At 39.7% G+C, this 27,124-nt stretch overlaps 1 protein-coding gene across 7 annotated transcripts; it reads right to left on the bottom strand.

The window, feature by feature from the left end:
- Positions 1-47: 47 nt before the first annotated feature.
- On the bottom strand, positions 48-27,124 carry ZFP1 (ZFP1 zinc finger protein). Of its 7 annotated transcripts, XM_023637335.2 has the most exons (5): positions 26,929-27,031; positions 22,745-22,803; positions 7,578-7,729; positions 7,233-7,395; positions 2,910-5,899 (listed from the first exon to the last, which is right to left on the bottom strand). In XM_023637335.2, the coding sequence occupies exons 3-4, from the start codon at positions 7,726-7,728 to the stop codon at positions 7,355-7,357; spliced, it is 192 nt and encodes a 63-aa protein (XP_023493103.2). In that variant the 5' UTR covers position 7,729; positions 22,745-22,803; positions 26,929-27,031; the 3' UTR covers positions 2,910-5,899; positions 7,233-7,354. The 7 variants fall into 7 exon arrangements, with proteins under 7 accessions (XP_070118177.1, XP_023493103.2, XP_023493101.1 ...); XM_070262076.1 differs by lacking the exons at positions 2,910-5,899; positions 7,233-7,395 and adding an exon at positions 48-162; XM_023637333.2 differs by lacking the exon at positions 7,233-7,395 and having other exon boundaries at positions 7,578-7,704; positions 26,929-27,124.

Below are 27,124 nucleotides of genomic sequence, written 5' to 3'. Positions count from 1 at the left end.
CATACTTCCCAGCATGACAGGACTCACCACATCTCAGTCAGTCCCTCCTTAGTTCAAGGGAGCAGCCTCTGCTCAGTCCTGGCCTCTCTTCATTTCCCTAAGAGCTATCAATCTCCATCTGCTGCCCCTCCTTTTCTCACTTTCAGTAATGGCCTCAGCAACCTGCAAGAGACACAGGCCTCCAATAACTTCCTCTTTCCACATTCAGCATCAACCAGATAGAGCAAAAGTGCTACTGTCAGCCCCACCCCCAGACAATCTGCACAGTTATTCTAAATGTTTTTCAGGGCGTGGATTCCAGAGTTTTGAGGTGGGGATGGGTAATTCTCAGGAGTCTGGATGGGCTGGAGGTGGGAGAAATGGGGCAAATACCAGAAGACCCTAGGAACAGATCTAGGAAAGCAGAAAGAATTCAAGTGAACTTGGATCCTTGCAAGATGTCTCACGAATTGTCAACAATCAGTAACAGATAGAAGGAAGCCCTTGGTTGCTTTCTGAAGCAGTTTTTTGTTTTGTGCTTAAAGATTTTTCCTTTGTCTCCCCAAAGCCCCCTAGGACATAGTTGTATATTTTTAGTTGTGGGTCCTTCTAGTTGTGGCACGTGGGATGCCGCCTCAGCATGGCCTGATGAGCGGTGTCATGTCTGCGCCCAGGATCTGAACCAGTTAAAGCCTGGGCCGCCGAAGCGGAGCGCATGAACTTAACCAGTCGGCCACAGGGCCAGCCTCTGAAGCAGTTTCGTTGAAAGCAATAGAAATGGGGCCTACAAACTGGCAGAACGTCATCTCTTAGGCTTTTCTTCCTAAGTGGGGGTTTCTCCTTCTGGGCAACTCTACCCAAATTCTCCTCTCAGTTAGCATCAAGCTCATCTGCTTTTAAAAAAGCAGATGATGCTACTCATTTAAAATCCTACTGTGGCTTCACGTTTTTCTCTCAGGGACAGGCCTAGCCCATATCTATGTTTCCAGCTTCATCACATAGCCTGGCCTCTGCCCAGGTTTTCTGTCTGCTGCTGGGATGTGACTAATATGTAAATACCCCAAGGGCAGGAGCCCTCTGTCATAATGTAATCTTGTTCACATCGTAGCCCCAGCAGCCCACAATGCCTGTTCCCTTGTTGGTGCTCAGGATGTGTTTTTGGAATGAATGAATGTCCCGACATCCACTGCCATGATTCCTGACAATAGACGTGGTCTGGACTTCTCATGGGTTTTTACGGTTCCTTTACTCTCCAATAATTTGTTCTTCAGTGCCCATCTCTGGATTCTTTCACATGAGTCCTGCCAACCTTTACAGTTATGTTTTGATTTGTTTGTCGTTATGTTTTAACATTCTGACAGTTGTTATACCAACAGAGAGGTAGGTTCTTCTTTATCCAAACCCACGTTTCACACGAAATAATTCAATGTGTGTGCCTGAGGTAGAAGGGCAGGCTCTTTCCAGAGGCAGGAGGAGAGATGAGACCTGAGGATAAGAAGGCCACTAACAATGAACTAAGAGCTGGAAAATGAAGCAGAGGGGTCCCAGACATGTTCCACCAACCACTCTTCAGCAGGATGCGCTGTGGGAGTTTGTCTTTTCAAAAGCCCTAGAGCAGAGACCAGATGAAGTCAGAGGACTGTCAAGTGGAGACCAGGTACCAAGAGTCCACCGTACTTTGGCCAGAGGACTTGAGGGGACAATCAGGTAAGCAGTTGAGCCAAGAAAAAATTACAGCTAAACAAGGCCTGGGGATGGCACAGGCTCTTGACTTCCTAGACCAGCTGCCTGGTGAGGGACAGGGCTCTGTGCTGGTCACACAGCTGAAGAGAATGAGGACAGACTGTGGCCAATGGTGGCAAATGTGACATGGGAGACAGCAGGGGTGGCTGCATCCCAGAGTCTCTCCCACCCCACCCTGAGGACCCATCTGACTAGTCCTTAGACTTACCAACAGTAGAGCGACGCACACTAATCTAAGCCAGCTTTATACCAAGATGATGATCCCCAACTTCAGATTTATAAAGCATAAAACGTGAAAAAGTTAAAGTATTTAAGCACTTCAGTAACGAAAAATCTACGAAAACGGAAAGAAAATCTCCGAAATTAAGATAGCAGTGGAATAAAGACATGTCATGGGGCCAAGTGCAGTGGGCATGGGCTTGGGAGTCAGACAGGTGGAGGTCTGAACCTGGAAACACTCCCTCCTAGTCGGGTTTTATTACGCAAACTGCACTGCCTCTTGGCCTGCTGCCTCCCAGCCTGCTGCAAGGGTGAGCGAAATGCAGCCACACTCCCAGGCTCTAAGGACCTGTCTTTAGGAATTTCACTTAAAACCCCTTTGGTTTATGAGGATTACAAGGCGCTTTTTTTTTTTCTTTTTTAACTGAGTTCGGGTCTGGATTTCCAGGGTCTTGGGAGCCAACAGCTCATAAAAGGACAGTCACCCTTACGGCCACCTTTGTGGTTATAAAGGTGGCTATGTTAAGTTTTCTCAAAGCATTTGTAATTTGCTAATTTACAGTAACAATAACCTTGGCATTCCTTGCATTTTTTCATTGGCTTTTGTTTTTCCTATTTTTTTGGTATTAAAGGTTCCATTACTCGAACAATCCATGTCAAATATGTGCTTTCATTGATAAAACTGGCTCAAGCATACAATACAGCTGTGAAGGCTAGAGCCCAAGAACAGAAGACAAATATTTTATAGTGTAAGAGAACCTGCCTTATGTTGTGCTATGTTAACTAATGTTATTTAACTACTTGTGTCCATTTTAATGGGTTCTGGTGTTGTTTTAGTATAAATGAGTGTTAATTTAGGGACTAACAAATGCATGGAAAATTTTCCATTGGAATTAACTGTAATATTTTTTACTTAGGAGACTTCTATTCTCTAGGCCCATAAAATCATATACAAATACACACATATATAAGGTTCTTAGATCTTTTATTTTACAAAACTTGGTACACGCACACACACACCATATTTTCCATAGAATACCATCCAGCCATGATTATTTATTATGTCTATTATTACCACAGTTTATTCAATCATTCCCTTACTGATGGTCATTCACATTGTTTCCTTTTTTGTCCTTACCAAAAAATACAATATACATTGATAAACATATAATCTTCAGTACTGGCACTTTATTTTTTTTCTTAGGGATAGATTCCTAGGAGTGAGACTCCTGGGTTGGAGAGTATGTTTATTCTTAATGTTAAAAGATAGAGTCACAGTGACTTCCAAGGAGGCTGTCACAATTTACATTTCTAACAGCAGTGTATAAAATTAACTTTTCCCTGCTTCCCTACTGTTAACAGATGACAATTTAGCAAGACAGAGACTCATTGGTCTATGGATGTTCTGATAAATTTGTTCAGAAAGTCACTCACATTCATGTACAGTCACAGCATATCAATGATCTTCAAAAATAACAAAAAAAGGCCAGTTACATTTGCCATTTACAATCCTAATGCATGATTTGTGACTGACAGGGAAGGGAACTTGTGAATTTGAAGTAAAGCCTAAAATGGTTTATCTTTGAGTTATGCAAAAAAAAAGAGAAGTTTTTGGGGTTAATCATCAAACAATATATGGAGAGATCACTGAAAAGTCTAACTTATGAAGTGTTGTGAACCTTTAAAGGGAAGGCATCATTTATACGAAGTCAGGTTCCAAAGGAAAACGCTTTTGGTTGATGACAATGAAACTCAAGAAAGTAGAAATGCCTCCTTTAAACAGAACACTGCAAAAATTTTTTTCTAAAGTGGGCTATGCATATGGAAATTTTAAAAAGCAGTAAGACATTTATTGATAGTTTCTTCAAATAATTTTTCCTCTAAAGTCTCTGAAATGTAACATTTGTAAACTACACACATATCCTACTTTTTGCAAGAATTCATAAAATATTAAGAGAAACAGGGAAACACAAAAATACAAGTAGTTTCTGGGTTATACAATATTTTGGTAAAAGACATGCATTTGTATGTAAATACCCCACTGAAAAATAACAAGGGCATGGTGGATGGGGATATTCATAAAGAGAAAAGCCCATTTTTAGTCTCTGGTGCATACTGAGTAACAGAACCCACATTTGCCTCCTTCACTCTCTAAATCTCTTAATTATCTCTCACTTGCATATTTATGTAAATAACGCTTCTAAAAAATCTTCAGCAAACCCAGAAGCAGGTTAGAACTTCAGCAACCCTGTCTTCTACTATTAAGAGGCAGCTCAGTAACAATGGTCACACCAACTTATATATGCCAGCCCGCAGGAAGAGGAGACATATGTTACAGGCTACTAAAAATGTGTTCCACATTGCATTTAGAATGCATACTGGGCTGTAAAGGTACTGAAAAACACGTGATGTTTACTATGGGAAATCTTGTTTCATGTGTCCTAATTATCAGAGGACAAGAATTTCAAACTCCCAGTGACTGTGTTAAATTCACATGTGCAGAGCTAAAATATACAATTTGTATTTTGTGGCATAATCTCACATACAACTAGTAAATTCCTAAGGTACTGTCTGTAGTCCTTTATGTTGCTGTGCAGAATTTCATTCTTGAATAATTTATTCAAGATTTTAAAAAGCTCATCGTACTACAGCTAAGTATGTCTATTTACAGTTAGATATATTCTGATATGTATTCTTCAGCTGGGTGTCATACCTAACTTTCAGGATAATGATGTTCTTATGGGACTCTCTTTTTATACATTTCTGAGTTAACAGACTGTATCTCAGTATGAATTCCCATGTTCCTTCAGTACCGTCATGAGGTTTCTCCTTCACTGGAAGGGTTTGGTGGAAGGGTTTTCCACAGTACAATGGCTGACGTCTCAGGGTCTATCCCCTATGTGAACTCTTTGATGAACACTGAGTCGGGACTTCCTGCTGAAGGCCTTCCCGCATTCAGAACACTCATATGGTTTCTCCCCCGTATGGATCCGCAAATGTAACCTAAGAGTGGACCTCTGGCTGAATGTTTTGCCGCATTCAGTACATTCATAGGGTTTCTCTCCTGTGTGAGTTCTCATATGTATAATGAGTTGTGAGTTCTGGATAAAGGATTTCCCACATTCACTGCACTCATAGCGTTTCTCCCCTGTGTGAATTTTCTGATGTATAATGAGATTCGATTTCTTGAAGAAGGTTTTTGCACATTCATTACACTCATAGGGTCGTTCTCCTGTATGAATTCTCTGGTGTGTAGTAAGTTCAAACTTCTGGGCAAATGTCTTGCCACATTCACTGCATTCATAGGGCTTCTTCTCCATGTGTGCTCTCTGGTGCACAATGAGGTTTGACTGGTGGGTGAAAGCTTTTCCACATTCAAGACATTCAAAGGGTTTCTCCCCGGTATGAATCCTTTGATGTTTAATGAGGTTTGCCTTATGGGAGAAGGTTTTCTTACATACATTACATTCATAAGGTTTTTCTCCAGTATGTATTCTCTTATGACTAATGAGGAGTGACTTAAAGGGGAAAGCCTTGTCACAGTAATTACAAATAAAAGGTTGCACTAAATTTCTAATTTTCTGATGTTTAAAAATGGCTTCTTTATGGCCGAAGGCTTTTCCATTTTTATTATATTCAGAGTATTCCACTCCGGTATGGGTTTTCTCTTGCTTCAGATAGAGGAGTGCTTTTCCAAATCCATTACACTCATCAGCTTTCTTTCTTATATAGCTTCTATTAAGCAGGTCTGAATTATATTTCAAGGTTTTTTCACATAAGTCATATTTATACGGCACTTGTCTTAAAGAAACAAAGTCTGTGCTCAGATTAAATGTTTTTCCAAAGAGATTATCTTTTTCCTCAATGGGGGTTTGGTTCTTAAAGATTATGCATGGCCTTGCCTGCTCATCTGGGTTTCTGTGGTCCCTCTCCATCTGGTCATCAGCCTTCCACACCTCTAGGAAAGAGCACATGAAATACACTTTATCGACCCTTTTGCTGTGTTGCAGAATGGGAAGCACAAACCCTCCAGCGTAGGGCTGCCTCTTTAGTTTGAGACCCAGTCTTCCAGTATTAAAGTCCTCAGTGCAAATTTTTCCTAGCTCTTAAACTTTGAAAGAAAAAGACAAAAAAAGCCTGTGACAAAACAAGAAGTAGAAACTGACAACAGACACAAGTAGCATTGCCGGATTACAAAATGAGCTTCAAAAGTGGGTAAAGTGAAATAAAAACAAAGGGCACACAGGATGTGGGAAGGCTGGCAATTCCAGGGATGAAGGACAGTCACAGTGTCCTCAAGGACATCAAACAGCACAGACCAACAAAATAAGTAGATGAAGATGTTAGGAGAGAAACCTAGGCAGATCTGAGTTTAGCAACCAGCACTTAGACTCTGAATTACTGTGGTTGGACCAGCACCTCGTCTACATGCTTCTAGGCTCTTTCCCCTTTTTTCTCTTCTGCTCATCTATACCAAGTACCTTCCTAAGGGCAACATTTCTCACAGGTTTGCGGAGATAATCCTAGTGCAGCGCTCTGAATCTCTAAAGTAAGACTTTTGCAATGGATGGCAAGATCCAGAAAGCCCATGTATGCTGTAGGAAATATAAAATAAATCCAAGGATCCAAGATCCTTCTGACAGAATCACTCACTGCTACTGCTGGTTTCACTGCTTTTCTTCTCTTGAGGTTGTTGGAGAAAGAGAGTGTTTTCACCATCATTTCCTGTTTTTCTCATTTTAATATGTTTAATTTCTTCCCAAACCAGTCTTGTCCCTGCTTTTATTTGAAGGGATCTCAAGGGTCAAATTTACCCAGGTTCAACCGAGGCCTTTAATAATCTTTACTTTCATTTATGTATTACTGGTTATTGCTGCTGCCATTTGTGTCCTCAACAATGATGTCACTCTTGTACTAAAAAATCTGTATTTCCCTTGAGGCCGCTATATCAATTCCCATGAACTAAAATATAAAAGTCACCATTCTGGCAAACTGAGAATACTAACGAAAGGGCAACTAATCACATAACAAAGGTTTAAGACTTGTTAGGCCAGTAACAGGCCTCCAGGCTCAAGTGTGAGAGGAAAATCTCTGTAACAGTTACACAGTAAGAGCATTCAGCAGGGCGAGACTGATATTTGGAGGCATGATTAGAAGATCTGAGGTATACAGGTCATCTGTTCTCAGCTGTCTCTAAAGGTTTAGGGATTTGAAAAATAGATTCCTAAAAAATATTTCAAAGGTACCAACCCACTGATAATCCCTTGGATATTAGTTCCACTGGCTTCTACCTGATTCTCCATCCCTCCTTCCACATCTTCCCTAGAAAGTTCTTTCTGACTTTGGTACCCACAACTCTTCTTGTTGCTCTAATTTCAAAATCACATCTGGTTTGATAATATCAGAGAAGTTGCTAACAGAATGTAGCCTCTAACTGCTGGGACTTCAGAAATCCTGAAAATAAAGAAGAGAGAATTTCAGAGTCTGCACTATCTCTCAGCTTTAACACACGAAGCTTGAGGCCATTCAAGCTTAATTTTAGTTTAGTAATTCAGAAGCTCATAATTTTTGGTAATTGAGAAAGGATATAAACGCTACTAGGCAAACATCGAGCTATTCCTGAAAGGTGTCCTTACCCACTGATAGTAAGTTGCTATAATTCTCCAGCATCACGTCCATGTATAGGATCCTCTGAGATGGGTCCAATTGCTCCCACTCCTCCTGGGTGAAGTCCACAGTCACATCCGTGAACGAAACTGATCCCTGAAATGGCATATTGCTTTTCATTCTGGAATGGTCAGCATTTGGTGATGTAGAAAGGATATATAAAAACTTATTCTTACCATTTTGTTGTAAAAGAGTCACTATGAAAATTTACATATGACACCAACTTATACCTTCACTATGCTTTGTCATGTCTCCAATTTTTTTTTTTTTGCTGAGGAAGATTAGCCTTGAGCTAACATCTATGCCAATCTTCCTCTATTTTGTATGTGGTCGCCACCATGCATGGCTGACGAGTAGTGTAGGTCTGCAGCCGGGACTCGAACCTGCAAACCCGGGCCACTGAAGCAGAGTGTATTGAACTTAACTGCTAGGCCATGGGGCCGGCTCCCCCCGATCCCTCCTCCCCCCCCAATATATATATATATATTTTAAAGATTTTATTTTTCCTTTTTATCCCCAAAGTCCCCTGGTACACAGTTGCATATTTTCAGTTGTGTGTCCTTCTAGTTGTGGCATGTGGGATGCCGCCTCAGCATGGCTTGATGAGCGGTGCCATGTCTGTGCCCAGGATCCGAACCAGTGAAACCCTGGGCTGCTGAAGCAGAGTGTGCGAACTTTACCACTTGGCCATGGAACTGGCCCCCAAAAATATTTTTATAAATAGTTAAAACATTTATTCAGATTCCCCTAAATCTCTGGCACTGTCATATTTGACAGGTATCTAAAATAAATAAAACACTGTTTCTCCTCTGAAGATGAATATAGGGAGACAAACACATAAAGATAAAAATGCAGTATTTAATGTTACTAGTGCAGTGATAATGCTCATATAGGTATTTTTGTGGTATCAAACTAGATGATATTAAAGAATTAATTAAAGATTTGAATATTAAAAAGCAGAAGATGAACTTCCAATTATAAGACAAAGTATCAGGCATAAATAAAGATCTCTCCACCATATCCAAGCTATAAAAATGGGAGAGAAGCAAAACTAAACAGGTGGAACTACATGAAACTAAAAAGCTTCTGCACAGCAAAAGAAACCATCAACAAAATGATGAAAAATGACAAGGCAGGGGCCGGCCCCATGGCCAAGTGGTTGAGTTCACATGCTCTGCTTTGGTGGCCCAGGGTTTTGCTGGTTCAGATCCTAGGCATGGACATGGCACTGCTCATCGGACCATGCTGGGGCGGTGTTCCACATAGCACAGCCGGAGGCACTCACAACTATAGTATACAGCTGCGTACCCTGGTGGGGGGGACAGGATGGGGCTTTGGGGAGAGGAAGATTGGCAACAGGTGTTGGCTCAGGTGCCAATCTTTAAAATGAAAAAAAAAGGAAAGGCAATCTACTGAATGGGAGAAAATATTCGCAAATCATATATCTGATAAGAGGTTAATATCCAAAATATATAAAGAACTCACACAATTCAAGAGCAAAAAACCAATCTGATTAAAAAGTGAGCAAAGGGGCCAGCAGCCCTGGTGGTCTAGTAGTTCAGTTCAGTGTACTCCACTTCAGTGGTCAGGGTTCAGTTCCCAGGCACAGACCTACACCATTCTGCTAGTGGCCATGCTGTGCTGGTGGCCCACATACTGAAAAATAGAGGAAGACTGGCATGGATGTTAGCTCAGGGTGAATCTTCCTCAGTAAAAAAAGAAAAAGTAAGCAGAGGACCTGGATAGATATCTTTCCAAAGAAGATATATAGATGGCCAACAGGTACATGAAGAGGCACTCAATATCACTAACCAACAGGGAAACGCAAATGAAAACCCCAATTAGATATCGCTTCCTACCTGTTAGAATGGCTATTATCAAAAAGATAAGAACAGTGTTGGCGAGGATGTGAAGAAAGGAAACCCTTGTGCACTGTTGGTGGGAACATAAATTGTGCAGCCACCATGGAAAATAGTATGAAAGTTCCTCAAAAAATTAAAAATAGAACTACCATATGATCCAGTAATTCTACTTCTGGGTATTTATCTGAAGAAAACAGATGAATTCAAAAAGATATATGCACTCCCATGTTCACCGCAGCATTATCTATGATAGCCAAGATATGAAAACAATCTAAGCGTTCATCAATGGGTTAATGGATAAAGAAAATATATATACACACACACACACAATGGAATATTATTTAGCTATAAAAACCAAGAAAATCTTGCCATTTGTGATAACATGGATGGACCCTGAGGGCATTATGCTAAGTGAAATAAGTCAGAAGAAAAATACTATATGATCTCACTTATACATGGAATCTAAACAAACAAACAAAAACCGAGCTAATAGATACACAAACCAGATTGATGTTGCCAGAGGCAGGATGTGGGTGAAGGCGGTCAAAAGGTACAAACTTCCAGCCATAAAATCAGTCAGTGGGATGGGATGTAATTTACAGCATGGTTACTACAGTTAATAACACTGTACTGCATCTTTGAAAGTTGCTAAGAGAGTAAACCTTAAAAGTTCTCACCACAACAAAAAAAATCTTGTAACTATGTATGCTGAGGAATATTAATTAGATTTATGGTGATCATTTTGCAATATATACAAATATCAAATCATTATGTTGTACACCTGAAACTAATGTTAAATGTCAATTATATTGCAAGAAAAAATTAAAATAAAAAGATTATTTAAAAATGTTCATAGCAGCATCTTACTTCAGAGCCCAAAGCTAGAAAGAAAAATGTTCATCAGCAGATTAATTTCTTGTGGTATATTAAAACATTTGGTACTATAAAGCAACGAAAATGAACCAATTACAGCTACACAGGATTTCATAAGGGCTTCAAGAACGTGATTAATTTCTACTTCTTGGCCTGAATGGTGGCTACACGGGTTATATATATATCACATGTATATTTTAAATATTTTAAATACTCTCTCTACATGATTCTTTTCACTATAATAAACAATCCCCATGAAACAAAGGAAATGCTGAAGCATATAAATATGAAAAGAGCCACAAAAAAAACCTAGAAAACCAACCATTTAATAAAAAACAATAAGACATTATAAGAAAGGAAAAAACCCTGAAGCCCATTTGATAACTTTCAAAACCATCTAGTCCACCTGGCCAAACGATAAGTACAATAAGAAGTTTTGTACTACTGCCAGACGAACAAGGGGGTAAACCTGTGCCACATTACACTGGCTCAGTTACATTGATTTAGAAATGACTCTACCATCAAATACGAAAATATTCTGTATTTTTTTCTCATAATGCTGTTCTCCATATTGTATACAAACAAAAGCTCAAAAACTGCTTCAGGGGCTGGCCCCATGGCCGAGTGGTTAAGTTCACGTGCTCCACTTCAGCGGCCCAGGGTTTCACCGGTTTGGATCCTGGGCGTGGACATGGCACCGCTCATCAGGCCACGTTGAGGCGGCGTCCCACATGCCACAACTAGAAGGACCTGCAACTAAAAATATGCAACTATGTACTGGGGGGATTTGGGGAGAAAAAGCAGAAAAGAAAAAAAAAAGAAGATTGGCAACAGTTATTAGCTCCGGTGTCAATCTTCAAAAAAAAAACAACAAAAAACTGTTGATAAAACACAATTCTAAAAGCACAGCATTAAAAGGGATGTTAAAGATGACTGACTTCAAAGATTTTTGTCATGACAGATGCAGTTTCAATTTGAAATGAATTCGGTGTTCTGGGCAGAAACCCTAGCCGTGAGTAGAGGCATACCCAGCACATGTGACTCCCTGAGCAGACCATCTTTTCTTTTCTTTTCTCTCTCTTTTTTTAGGGAGATTAGCCCTGAGGTAACAACTGCTGCCAATCCTCCTCTTTTTGCTGAGGAAGACGGGCCCTGAGTTAACATCTGTGCTCATCTTCCTCTACTTTATATGTGGGACACCTACCCCAGCATGGCCTGCCATGTGGTGCCAGTCCGCACCCAGGATCCAAACTGGAGAACCATGGGCGGCCAAAGCAGAACTTGCACACTTAACTGCTGTGCCACCGGGCTGGCCCCATGAGCACACCATCTTTAATAGCACCTCAAATTCTTCAAACTGCTATACAGTTTTGTGTCACTTAATGACGGGGATATTTTCTGAGAAATGTGTCATTAGGCAATTTCATCACCGTGTGAACAGCACAGAGTGTACTTGCAAACCTAGATGGTATAGCCTACTACACACCTAGGCTATATGGCCTTAGTCTTATGGGACCACTGTCATTTATGCTGTCCATCAGTGACCGAAACATCATTATGTGGTGCTTGGCTGTACATCTAGAATCATCACCTCTAAATTTACTTCTCTCTGATTACAAGAATCCTTTTTTACCTATTCACGCTCTCTCTCCCCTGAATCTACGTATCTTTCATCTTCAGTTAGGACCTCCAATTCCCTAATCCCTCCTACTTCTTCCAAATTGTCATTGCCTCTCTAAGATCGCACATCTCCAAAATCCAGATTATGCTGGTCACTATCTTCAAAACTTTTGCCCCAGTAACTTCCCACCATCTCTCACTCATATATCCTAGCCATAGGAAAAATTATAGGAAGTAAGAAAAAAAGAAAAAAAAAGATGAGTACTACAATGGTCTGAGTACTACAAATGACCTAGATATATTGCACAAATTTGCAGTTAATGTAATCAACATTATTTCATGATATAGGAATCTTTAGCTACTTGGAATGGGAGCAGAGAATACAGGTGGCAGGTCATCCATGCCTGAGATCAATGCTGTTGAGGTCAACAATCATAGAGTCAAGATTTTCCCAATAGTAAGTATTTATTCCCATTTTCAGGTCACTTCTGAAATTATAATTCAAAAAACAGGATCACTAGGAAATTTCCTAGGGACTAAATTAAGTACTAGGGACACAAAGACCAAGACCAGTCTTCACTCTGATAGGCATGCTATAGAACCCCTCAAGTCTTTCTTTTGCTTCCTACTTCCACTGCCACCCCAGGTATTAGAAAAGCCTCCTAACTCTTATTTCTTGTCTCCTCTTATTCTCTTCTACCCCACATTCTAAAGCTAACGTAATTTTTCTAAAGTATAGCTCTAATTATATGATCACCTTGATTAGAAACGGTCATTCATTATCTACTGAGATAAACTAATGACTAGGCCAGTATTCAACATCATCCAAATTTCTTGTCCCATCTCTCTTTCCCATGGCTCCTCTCTCTATGCACAGATCCTCCCACATAGATCACATCTTATATTTTGAGTGCCTGCTCTCTTTTAAACCTGGAGTATTTTTTTGTATCTCTTTTGTGGCACTTATTTTACTCTGTTTTCTTTTGTTAAATGTGTCTATTCCTCCCACTCTCCCCATTAGATGTTAAAAATTTTTTAGATCAGAAATTGTACCTTGCTCATCTTTGTATTCTTGTTAGCGCCAAGTACATGAAAACATGTTAGGTACTCAAAAAAATAATAATGCCAAATTGAATAGAGTTCAGTATTCAAGTTGTTTTTCATTATCTTCTTACTTCCTGAAGAGACATGCCACGTAATTCCTACACCAACTTCCTAAATAGCTAGCTAAAATAATGTAGCATCTGTACTGTTCACACTCAGACTGTATAAAAATTTTGGTAATACTTGCTGAATCCTAAAATCTGGCTCATTTTTCTGAGATGTCATGCATGCTCTAGTATGCTTGTCTCTTTTTATTTTATTTAATTTTCCTTCTTCTCTCCAAAGCCCCCCAGGTCTTTCTAGTTCTGCTATGTGGGACACTGCCTGAGCACGGCTTGATGAGCGGTGCTAGGTCTGTGCCCAGGATTCGAACCTGCGAAACCCTGAGCTGCTGAAGTGGAGCATGCAAACTTAACCACTGAGCCACGGGGCCTGCCCTGCTTGTCTCTTTATTAAAAATGCTTTTTTTTTTTTTTTAAAAGATTTTATTTTTTTTTCCTTTTTCTCCCCAAAGCCCCCCAGTACATAGTTGTATATTCTTCGTTGTGGGTCCTTCTAGTTGTGGCATGTGGGACGCTGCCTCAGCGTGGTTTGACGAGCAGTGCCATGTCCGCGCCCAGGATTTGAACCAACGAAACACTGGGCCGCCTGCAGCGGAGCGCGCGAACTTAACCACTCGGCCACGGGGCCAGCCCCTAAAAATGCTTTTTAATCACCTTGTAATCTATAAGATTCTCAGATCAATTCTGGCTGTGCTTATACTTGACAATTTATGTGCATAAACTGGATATCAGTCTTATTATTGGCCATTCAGCTTTTAGCATCCAGGATATGGTCACTCCATTTTATGGAGTAAGTATAAGGGAAATCATTTCCATATTGTCAGGATAATGTAAGCCACATACAATGTGACCCATCATCACACAGGCATAAGTCATTGCCAAATAATCTCTCATAAAAGAAAGGAATAGCACAGAGTAAAATTGAGCAGGAAAAAAGTTAGAAAAGATACATATCTTTTCTTTTCTTTTCTTTTTTTTCCCCTTCTTCTCCTCCCCAAAGCCTCCCAGTACATAGTTGTATATTCTAGCTGTAGGCCTTTGGGTTGTGCTATGTGGGATGCTGCCTCAGCATGGCTTGACGAGCAGGGCCATGTCCAGACCCAAGATCTGAACCAGCAAAACCCTGGGCTGCCAAAGCAGAGTGCAAGAACTTAACCACCTGGCCACAGGGCTGGCCCAGAAAAGATATTTTTTAAATACAGAAGTGAATTTAACAGCAGCTTAGATAGAGCTGAAGAAATGATTAGTGAACTGGAAGATAGGTCAGTAAGAAATATCCAGACTGAATACAGAAAAAACAAAGGATGGAAAACATCAAAAAGCCTAAGAGACACATACGATAAACTAAAAAGGTCTAATATATTTGTAATTGGAGTCCCAGTAGGAGAGGCAAAATGCAACAGAAACAATACTTGAGAGACAATGACTTAGAATTTTCCAAAACAGCTTACATAAGATCACAGAAACATAACTAACCCCAAGAAGAATAAACATGAAGAAAACCACATTTAGGCATATCATAATAAAACTGCTAGAAATTCCAGAGGGAAAAAGATGCAGTTTTCAATGGCAAAACAATAAAACTGACAGCTAACTTTTCAAGAGAAACAATAGAAGCCAGAAAACAACAGAATATCATCAAAGTGCTAAAAATACTAGAATATGAGTTGGCAAACTTTTTCACTAAAGGGCCCAGTAGTAAATATTTTAGATTTTGCAGGCCATATGTAGTCTCTACTACAACTATTCAACTCTGCCATTGTACCAAGGAAAGCAGGCACATGCAATATGTAAACAAATGGGTACGGCTGCATTCCAATAAAACTTCATTATGGACACTGAGATTTCAAATTCATATATTTTTCATATCATGAAACAGTATTCTTCTTTTGATGTTTTTCAAACCATTTAAAAATGTAAAAACCATTCTTAGCTGTGGGCCATACAAAAACAAGGCAGCAGGTCATTTGGCCCATGGGACATAGTTTGACAACCTGATCTAAAATGATGACTACTAAATAGCAAATGTCATGTAAGTGTTAGGTATTATTACTACTATAAAAGGATGTACTCCAAAAAGAACAAAAGTAAACCCAGGGAGAATCAGTTGGATGCAAAAAGCAATAGGGAACAAATAAATCAGCAAAACGTAGTCAAAATAAGTATATATGGAATGGGGGAAGGAGGTGTTAACTAATAAGCTGAAATATTTTTGGATGCCAACAACCTGGGAGTTGTGGCAGAGAGAAAGTACTGTGTTTGGGAGGAACATATAAATCGTGATTAACTTAAATTTTGTTTGAAATACACATTTAGGTAAACACTGAAAAAGAGTAAGATAAATCTTTAGAAGGATGGGAATATATTCTGACAGACCAGTAGATAAAGAAAAGAGGATCAAGAAAATCAGTAATCAAAATAAACTAAAATGGAATAAATGTTTAACAAAAGATTAAGACCTTCAGAGAAGTTTTTTGTAAAAATAATTTTTATGGCGAACAAACCAAACCTGAAAATTCTAAAAGACACAGAAAAGCTGGCACAGAAACATAATTAAAGTAGAATTCCAAAAGTATATATATACCACAACCTCCACAGTCTATTTAATGCATACAAAAGCATTTTAAAAAGGGGATTGGATACACCCACAGAAAACATAATATCAGCTACCTCTAAGGTAAGAAGACTGGCTTTAATGGTCAAGAGGGTTTTAGCAATGAGTGAGGTGACCTAATATCAAGAGTGACAGCATGCTAGAGAGGGCAGATTCAAAACAGAGAGAAAGAGAGAGACAGAATTCATGCACGGACTGTGTAACACAAAGAGAAAAACTTTACTATACATAATGTATGGAAGCAAATCAGTCAAGATGTTAACTACTGACTACTGGATGGTGTAATAGGTTTTTAGTTCTTAGGTTGAACCATATTGAAATTGATGACATTCAACTGTTTTGATATACAAAACTGGCAATTTCATATAGATAAACTTAATGCGCTTTTATTTGTATTTCCCTGCATTTTCACACTTCACAAAAGGAAACAAAAAAAGGTAAGAAAGAAAAAAAAACCTTATGAAGTATCAGGCAAAAAGTAAGAAAAAAGCAAATCACCAGAAAATTTTACAACACTGAGTACAAAGAGAAAAGCCTACAAGTTGCAGTAGAGAACTGAACAGGTCACACTCTGATAAGTAGACACAGTCCTTTGGACTTCCTGACTATAATACTAAAAAGTAATGACTTCAAAACTTTGAGAGAGAAAAATAACAATAAAGCTGACAAAACAAATGAAACAATCTGCAGGCACTGGAGAGCAACCATTGCAGGGCTACAATTACTGAAAGAAGGGTGAACATGAGGAAAGTCCCAGATTCACACTGATGATGAAAGTGCTCAAAGAAAAAAAATTATCAATCTTGAATTCTATATCCAGCAAAACGTCCCTAAAAATATCTTCTAAACCATGGTGCAGAGAAATAGAGCCCAAGCAGAAAGTGACTGTATGCCACGTGGAATAAATAAAAATTGGCACTTGTGTATGCAAAGCAACTGGAATTTGGGGGCAGGGTAATGGGAGACAAGGAAGCCATAGAGAAGGGGCTCTAAAATTCTGCATAACAATTCACCTCAGATCTTTGGCTGGTTCCTAAAATGCGCAGGTGGAGGCCAAGCCTCTTGGAGAACTAGCAGAGAGCAGCAGTTCTGTTCTGCCAGATAGTTAAATTATTGGCAGAAAAAAACTTACCATTCTTTAAAAGGAGTTATGGATTAGACAATATGTCCAGCATACAAACAAAAATTATTAGACATATGAAAAAGAACAAAACAATGAAAAGACAAAAAAATCAAGAGATAAAAGTCAAAAGTAGACGGAGAGATAATCCATGTATTACAGCTAGCCCACAAAAATTTCAGATTAACTGTTAAGTAATAAGTAAAAGAATACAGAAGATGGACAATGTGGATGAAAATATGGGACTATTTCAACAAAGAACTGGAATCTACAAAAAGGAAGCAATGGACATTCTAGAATTGCAAAATGTGGTAACTGAAATTAAAAACTCATTGTATAGACTTAATAGCAGAGTGGACACAGCTGAAGACAAGAACTGTGAACTTGAAGACAGGTCAATAGAAGATATCCAAACTGCAGCACAGAGAGAAAAAAACGGGGAGGAGGGGAATAAGACATAAAAGAGACGTGAGGCATGGCCAAAAAGTCTAATGCACTATTGCTTAGCATGCTGAAAGAAAAAACAAAAAAGGATAATGTGTAGTCCCAGAAGAGGAGCCAAAAGAATGGGATAGAAACAACATTTGAAGAAATAACAGTTGAGAATTTTCCAAATTTGATAAAAGGCAGTGACCACAAACCTATGAAATGCAATAAAGTCCAAGGAGAATAAATACAAAGAAAATTATTACCTAGACACATCATACTCAAACCGCTGAATGCTAGAGAAAAAGACAATATCTTAAAAGTAGACAGAAGAAAAAGATACATTACCTTCAGGGAAAAACAATAAAAATGAAGACTTATTTCTTAACAGAAACTATAGAAGCAAGATAAAAAGCCGAATGCCATCTTTAAAATACTGAAAGAAAAAAAGCAAACCTGAGAATTTTGTACCTAGGGAAAATATTTTGCAAAATGAAGGCAATATAAAGACACAGACAGGGGCCGGCCCCGTGGCCGAGTGGTTAAGTTCCCATGCTCTGCTTTGGCGGCCCAGGGTTTTGCCGGTTCGAATCCTGGGCACGGACATGGCACCGCTCATTAGGCCATGCTGAGGTGGCATCCCACATGCCACAACTAGAAGGACCCACAACTAAAATATACAACTATCTACCAGGCGGCTTTGGGGAGAAAAAGGAAAAATAAAATCTTTAAAGACACACATAAACAAAAGCCGCAAGGACATACTGCAATATATTGTATACTATTCTTGGATTGTACTGAGGTGGTATAATACTAATTCAAGGTGATCAGCAGAGCCAGCCCCGATGACCTAGTGATTTAAGTTTGGCACTCACCACTTCGGCAGCCCAGGTTTGCTTCCCTGTTGCAGAACCACACCACCTGTCAGTTGCCATGCTGTGGTGGAGGCTCACAAAGAAGAACTAGAAGGGCTTACAACTAGGATGTACAACTATGCACCGGGGCTTTGGGGAGGAAGAAAAAAGAGGAAGACTGGCAACAGATGTTAGCTTAGGGCAAATCTTTCCTTTCCAAAAAAAAAAAAATATGGGCAGAACTAAGCTAAACTAAAGCGAGGAATGGACAAATCCACATTCATACTATGAATCAAGTATCAGAAAAGAATGAAGACATTTTCAGAAATTCAAAGTCCAAAAAAAATGTCTCTCTCATATACCCTTTCTCAAGAAGTTACTGAACAATGTACTCCAATGAAATAATAGCAATCCCAAAAGACAAAGACATGGAAAGGGGCAAACAAAAGATTGATATGAGAGCTGAAGGAAATCCCTAGGTGGAGTTTGAAGGAGATTGCAGATGGCAGTGATTCTCTACTGATACCAAATTGTTTGTCACATCACCTGGAATAGTGTGATTCAGAAGCAGGCACTTTGAGGGATGTCACCAACAAAATGCCTACTGCCATTGTAACCCTTTTTAACCTGAGGGCAGAATGCCTGGGTGAGCCAGACCTAGATTCTTATCTGTACTTGGTTTGGCTTGTCTGGAACATGTGCTGATGACATCTCTCTCTCCCCTCCACACCAGGTTCCCTTGTATCAGATGAGGACACACATTTCATCACACAGACGTGTTCTGCTTTGATCTACTACTCAGAGTTGGCAGTTGACCAGACAGCTAAGAAGCAGAGAATACAGAGCAGTCCACATGCTCTAATTATATTCCCACCAGACATTCAATACCTGATCTACACTTTGACCCTGCCAGATGGCCCAGCCATGTTGAGCCCTATGTTTTCCTATGTGTCTCATGATCTTGCCAATGACTTCCCCAACCCTATATTCAGCTCTTCTTCTCCTAGGAGCCTTTGTCCAATACTGGCAAAATTTCTAGACACAACTAGACTTGTGCTTGCTTGATAAGTTTTGCCACAAACTTCTGCTCCCCAGTAAAACTGTATTACTTTATACTACCACCACTTTACACTACTTTATACTACCAGAAATGCATGAGTGGCTTCACCTCTCTAGCTAACACTGGCTACTGTTAACTTGAAAAAACAATCATAAAAAACCTAAGTCTTGATAAAGGGAACACAGGTGCATGAAAAAATATCTTTCAGATCTTACATGTCTAACAGAAAAAAAAGCCTCTACCAATCTGACAGAAAATTATGCAAAACAAGGCAATATAAATTCCAGTTATAGTTTTTCAATACTGAACTTATAGTGATTAGAGATACATACATAAGTGGTAAAATCTTTTTTTTTTTTTTTGAGGAAGATTAGCCCTGAGCTAACATCTGCTGCCAATCCTCCTCTTTTTGCTGAGGAAGACTGACCCTAAGCTAACATCTGTGCCCATCTTCCTCCACTCTATACGTGGGACGCCTGCCACAGCATGGCTTGCCAAGCGGTGCCACGTCTGCACCTGGGATCCAAACTGGTGAACCCCGGGCTGCGGAAGCAGAACGTGTGCACTTAACCGCTGTGCCACAGGGCTGGCCCCAATAAGTGGTAAAATCTTTAAGTAAAGGAAGGGAATGATTAACAGAAATATCAAGATAGTAGCTACCTACTAGCGTTATGGGCTGTTTCTATCTGAAATTAGAAGTATACAGGTTAAATAACCTGACTAGCAATGTCTTCCTTATCTGAAGTAAAACTCCCAGTAACTGAGGCATGCAAGTCAAAGCTATAATCTTTCCTTCCTCACATTCCTTTGCTTACGCTCCCCCTCCCTTAGGACTTAAGAATAACCCTGGTTCCAGGGAGTCTGAGTAACATCTTGCAACAAAGGGGTCTGGTTACCATGTCCTGCACCTTACCGACTATAAAGAAGAAAAACCTCTGTGTCGGCAGACAAGCTTCCTGGCACCAGAATCCACTATCCACCACAGAGGCAGACAACCAAGGATACCTGGCTGCAGATTCCCTTATCTCACCATCCTCCTCCTTGCAAACAGCCTCACAAAGCCAAATGCAGGCTGGTAGGAAAGTGCCAACTAGCAAGGACACACACTCCCCCTCCTTACAAGCAGCCACATTCCTCATAACCTTTAAAACCCCTTAATCACTTCTTAATGGGGAGCCAGGAGTTCCTAAGGCACTAGCCTGCTGTGTGCTCCCTTTGCCTGAGAAAGAAAACAAAGCTGTTTTTCCTTTTCACCCAAAACTCTGTTCTTGCTATTTGGATTGGCACTGAGTTCAGAGACTGAACTTTGGTAACACTAGGAGGATTCAGTAAGAGAATGTATCACAAAGAACAGATAATGTTCTATTTTTTAACCTGGGTGTGTACATAGGTGCCCATTTTATTATTATTCTTTAATGTATACAAATTTGTTATACATATTGTATACAACATGTATAAAGAGTATTAAATTATAATGCTGGATATGTGTTACATTACACAATAAAAAACTTAGGGAAAAAATGAGGAAACTCTATGCTCTGATATGCAAAGACTTTGAAGCTTATGTTATAGACTGATAACAGCATACATAATCAAGAGAATGAAAAGACAAACCACAGATGAGGAGAAAAATCTTTGCAAAACATATCTGATAAAGAATTGGTATCCAAAATATAAAAGAACTCGTAAAACTCAACAATAAGAAAACAAATAACCTGATTTAAAAATGGGCCAAACTGCCTGGTGGCGCAGCGGTTAAGTGCACATGTTCTGCTTCTCGGCAGCCCAGGGTTCACCAGTTCGGATCCCAGGTGCGGACATGGCACCCCTTTGCAAGCCATGCTGTGGTAGGCGTCCCACATATAAAGTAGAGGAAGATGGGCATGGATGTTAGCTCAGGGCCAGTCTTCCTCAGCAAAAAGAGGAGGATTGGCAGCAGATGTTAGCTCAGGGCTAATCTTCCTCCAAAAAGAAAAAAAAAAGGGGCAAAGACCTTAACAGACACCTCACCTAAGAAGATATACAGATGGCAAATAAAGGCATGAAAAAATGTTCCACATCATGTTATCAGGGAACTGTAACTTACAACAAAAGTGAGATACTGCTACACAGCTATTGGAATGGCCAGAATCCACAACACTGACAACACCAAATACCAGCAAGGATGTGGAGCAACAGGAACTCTCATTCATTGCTGGTGGGAATGCAAAATGTTACAGCCACTTTGGAAGAGAGTTTGGCAGTCTCTTATAAAACTAAACATATCCTTACCATACAATCTAGCAATTGCACTCCTTAGTACTTACCCAAATGAGTAACTTATTTTATGCCCACACAAAACCCTGCACATGATGTTTATAAGCAGCTTTATTCATAACTGCCCAAACTTGGAGCAACAAAGATATCCTTCGATAGGTGAAAGTATAAACAAATGGTGGTACATCCAGACAATGGAATATTATTCAGTGCTAAAAATGAGCTATCAAGCCATGAAAAGACATGAAAGATCCTTAAACGCATATTACTAAGTGAAAGAAACCAATCTGGAAAGACTACATATACTGTATGATTCCAACTATATGACATTATGAAAAAGGCAAAACTACGGAGACAGTAAAAAGATCAGTGCTTTCCAGGAGCTCAGGGAGAGGGAGGGAGAGATGAAGTGATGGAGCACAGAGGATTTTTAGGGCACTGAAACTATTCTGTATGATACTGTAATGGTGGATACGTGTTTATTATATATTTGTCAAAACCTACAGAATGTACACACCAAGAGTGAATCCCAATGTAAATTATGGACTTTAGTTAAAGTATCAATATTGGTTCATCAATTGTAACAGGTATACTACCTTAATGCAAGATGTTAATAACAAAGGAAACTGTGTGTGTGTAGAGGGAGTATATGGGAACTCTCTGTACTTTCCACTCCAATTTTCTGTAAACCCAAAACTGCTCTTAAAAAATAAAGTCTATAAATTAAAAACAAAACATATATGAACAGAACAGTATGATTAATATGCTATCTTCTAATAACCTATATTTGTACTTGCATAAATATGTACAAATAAACTCTGGAAAGCTACTCAAGAAAGTAATGACAATGGTACTTGTGGCAGTCAGGGAGAGAATTTAAACACATACCCAGATATTTACTGAGCTCTCTGGCATCATGCTAATCTGACTGGAAAAACAAAATACACACAATAATACCCTACAAGTGTGCTGAAGAATGCTATATGAAGTAACTGTAGACAAAGTGATAACCCGTTTAACTTAGGCTGTTTTGGGAATGCTGTACAAAACATCTATACAAAGGTCCATAGACTTTATTCAGACCTAATGCTAGAGAACCAAAGAAATAGTATTCATAATCAATGCAAGACATTCAATTAACCTGGTTTGCTTTTTGGCTGCTGGTATTGATCAGTTATTCTTACTACTTTTTCCCTTAGTTTTACTCATCTATACTTTTCTATTCCATTTTCTGGATCAGTATAAACTTCCTCAAATGTACTGAAGGAATAAACAAACAACTCACCTGGGATTTGTTCATTTTCTGTAGTTTTTGGGTAAAGGCAGAGAACTATGAAGGCAGACCTGGAATAGAGGAAAAAGGAAGATACTGTTTTTCAAGATCTGACCTGCCTCAGAACTCCTAGAATGACTTGTTTAGAAATTCCCACACATCACTTAGGAAAATACCACCTCCTGGGATAGTCCCTTCGCCTCCTCAGAAGGAGAAGAAAGGATCGTGCGGGCAGCATTCACCTTCAATCAAACACTAAGAGATACCAGAAAAGGCATGAATAAAACAACTCAGTAATAAGAGACAAAGCAATTAACAGACTCCTCAACTGACGAAATTATCAGACAGGGAATCTAAAACAACTATGATTTATAAATTAAAGGTTTTAACGGCAAAGGGGGACAACATGAATGAATAGGGAATTTAAAAAGAGATGGAAACTGCAAGAAAAAATCAAATGGAAATGCTGAGAAAGAAAAGCACAGTAAGAGCTGAAAGAGGAGGCTGGCCGAGTGGCATAGTGGTTAAATTCGCAAGGTCCACTTTGGCGGCCCAGGGTTCGCAGGGTTTGGATCCTGGGTGTGGACCTACACACAGCTCATCAAGCCATGCTGAGGCAGCATCCCACAGACAAAATAGAGGAAGATGGGCACAGATTTTAGTTCAGGGACAATCTTCCTGACCTCCCCCTGCCCCCCGCAAAAAGTGTTGAAAGAATACCTTCAACAGGCTCATTAGTCGAAAAAACAGAGCTGAGAAAATTTTCAGTAAAACTGAAGATAGGTCAAAAGAAACTATCCAAACTGAAACACAAAGAGAAAGTGGAAGGAAAAAAGAAAAAAAGGACAGAGCATTGTAGTACAATATTAACTGGCCTAACAAACATCATCGGAATCCCAAAAGGAGAAGACAGAATGGGACAGAAGAAGTATTTAAAGACATAATGGCAAAGAATTTTCCAAAAATAATGAATGCTGTCAAACCACACGTCCTAGAAGCTCAGATAATTTATCCAAACAGGCTAAATACCAAAAAACAAAACAAAATGAAGACACACGTGGACATGGCATAATCAAACCACTGAAAACTAAAGTTAAAGAGACAGTCTTGAAAGCAGCCAGAGGAAAACAGACATGTTATACACAGAGGAACCAAGATAAAGAATTACAACCAACTTCTCACCAGAAACTATACAAGCCAGAAGACAATGTTCTGACATCTTTAAGGTGCCCCAAAAAAGAAAAAACTATCAACCTAGAATTCTATACCCTGCAAACATATCTTTCAAAAATGAAAGTGAAATAAAAACCTTTCCAAACAAACAAAAACAGAGAATTTGTTACTGTAGACCTGTACTACAAGAAATATTTAAAGAAGTTCTTCAGGTAGAAAGAATATGATACCAGACAGAAACCTGAATTTACACAAAGAAATAAAGATCTCTGGTAATGGTCAAAACGAAGATAAATATAAGACACTTTTCCTTACTTTTAACCACTCTAAAAGATAATTGACTGTCTAAAGGGAAACAGCAGCCAAGTTTTGTGGGATTATAGCGTATGTAAAAGTAAAATATACGACAATAATACACAAAAGATGGGATGACGAAATTGGGAGTATACTGTTGTAAGATTTTACATTACACATAAAACAGTATAACACTATTTAAAGGCCCACTGTGATTAACTCAAGATGTTTATTGTAAACCCTAGGGCAACCAGAGAAAAATTCTTTAATGAGATATAAACAATAAGCCAATAGCAAAGAAAGAAATGGAATTATAAGAAGTACCCGCTAAATCCAGAAGCAGTCAGAAAAAGAGGAAAATAGGAACAAAGACCAGATGGGACAAGTAGATGACAGAGGTTGTCAAATTGGATAAAAAAGCAAGACCAAAGTATGTGCTGTCTATAAGCAGTTTGTTTTAAATGTAAAAACATAGCTAGATCAAAAGTAAAAGAATAAAAATAAGACATACCTTGCAACGATCAATCAAAAGAAAACTGTAGTGATTATATTAGTATCAGACAGAGTAGACTTCAGAAGGAATATTGCCAGGGATAAAGAGTGATATTACATAATAGCGAATGTGTCAAATCACCAAGAAGACATAAGAATCCTAAATGTATAGATATCTAACAAAAGAACTGGAAAATACAAGAAGGAAAGATTGAGAGAAGTGAAAGAAAAAACCAGATAAATCCACAATTATACCTGGAAACTTCAATACTCTTTTCTCAGTAAGTGACAGAACAGGTAGACAGAAAACCATTAAGGACACAGAAGAACTGAGCTACACTATCAACTACCCTGACCCATTTAGTATTTACAGAAGACTCCACCACCAACAGCACAATAGTCATTAAACTACATGTAAAACACTCATCAAGATAAATTATAGTCTTAGCCATAAAACAAACCTCAACAAGTTTTAAAGAATTGAAATTTATAACAAAGTATACTCTTTGATCAAAATAGAATTAAACTAGAAATCAATAATAGAAAGAGATGTGGAAAACCCCCAAATATTTAAAAATTAAACAGACTTCTAAATAACCAATGGGTGAAACAGGAAGTCACAAAGGAAGTTAAAAAAAAAAAAACCCACAGAATTGAATGGAAATGAAAACACAACATATCAAAATTTGAGAGATTTAGCTAAAAAGTATTTAGAGGGACAGTTACAGTATTAAACTATTTATATTAGAAAAGAAAAAGGTTTCAATCCATGACCTCAGCTTTCACCTTGAGAAACTAAAACAAAAACAAAAACCCAAGGAAGCATAAGGAAGCAAAAATAAACAGAGGAGCAGAAACCAACGAAACTGAAAACAGAAAAACAGAAAAATTCAATGAAACCAAAAGCTGGTTATTTGAAAAGATTAATAATATTAATAAACTTCTAGCCAAACTGATCAAGGAAAAAAATAAAAGAAGACACAAATTACAAATATCAAGAATGTTCGAGGAGACATTACTACAGATGCTACAGACATTAAAAAGAGTTATTCTTTAACAATAAAAACAGATAACCATTGGCTACACTAATTAAAGGAGAAATTCCAAATATACAAAATAAGAAAAGTGGGAAATATGAACAAATACAAGAGAAAAAAGATGAAATAATGGAAAAAAGATTCCATCTTCAATAGCAATAAAATACTACATAAGTTAAGAAAAATGCAAATCTTTTATGAAGATTACAAAATGTTGCTGACGGGGATAAAACAAGAGAGGACTTGAACAAATGGCAAGGCCTATAGTAAGACCCAACATCATGAAAGTGTCCATCCCCCTAATTAAATGTAACCTTTAATGAGATCATAATAAAGGAATCAACAGATTTGAAAAAAAAAATACAATTGATTCTAAACTACCAGTGGGAATCATAAGTAAACGTATTATCTCAAAGTGGTGAAGGCTTTTGGATGTCACCAAAGGGAGAGGAGTCAAGCCAACTATAGAGAAATTCCAAATGCCTGCATGGCAAAAACTACCAGTGAACAAAATCAAAAGGCAAATGAAAAAACCTTTGCCATTCGTATAACAAAGTACCAGCGGGCTGTGTGACCTTGGGTAAATCACTCCACCTATCTGAGCCTCCGTTTTTCTTTCTGTTGAACTTGAGATGACAGCAAAGTCACAGGACAGGTGTGAGAACCGGATGTACACTTAACTGCAAAGGCTCTTGCAAAGAGGTCAGAGCTCTTATTCCTTTGGCACGTCGCGGGCATCAGGGAACTTCCGGGGGTCCCCAACCCTGCCTGCACCCCGGAGGCCTGCGGACGCAGCACGCGGCGTCCGCGCGCTGCCAGGTGTGTCCGGCCCCGCCCCCGGCCTCGCCCCGCCCGGCGGGCCTGGTCACGCGCGCGCCCGCCGGGCTTCCGGATGCGCTGCCGCGCGGCCAGAGACCCTGGCGGCCGGTCGGCGGCGCCTCTCCTGACAAAGAGAGGAAGGCGAGCCCTCGCCGCAGCCCTTCCCCTCCGCCGTCCCCGCCCCCGCACGTCCGGCCAGGCGGGCCCCGCCACCCCACGCCGAGGAAAGGCCGGGCGTCGCTCGACGTCGCCCCGAGGGTCACCGCCGCCTGCGAGTCGACGAAGTTTAGGATTGCATCCCGCTCGGGCGCCAGCCCGTCCCACATCTCCTTACTCTCGGCCCCCAGAGCCCGCGGAGCTGCCTGGCCGCCCCCCTCATACCTGGAGCGGCACAGCCTCCACTCGTGGCTCAGTGCCAAGCCGGGTCACGGCGCGGGACGGCTAAGACGCGCAGCGACCGGGGCCCTGTCACCCACTCAAGGCTGGAAGTGGGGGAAGGGCGGCCACCGGCGCGCTGGCAGCATTGCACATGCGCAGATGCAGGGGCTGCTCGCCGTCCCAGGGTCCTTCGAGGGGT

The sequence above is a fragment of the Equus caballus genome, chromosome 3 (genome assembly GCF_041296265.1).
Source record: "Equus caballus isolate H_3958 breed thoroughbred chromosome 3, TB-T2T, whole genome shotgun sequence".
Taxonomy (NCBI): domain Eukaryota; kingdom Metazoa; phylum Chordata; class Mammalia; order Perissodactyla; family Equidae; genus Equus; species Equus caballus.
This window is presented reverse-complemented; position numbering and strand designations above follow the sequence as displayed.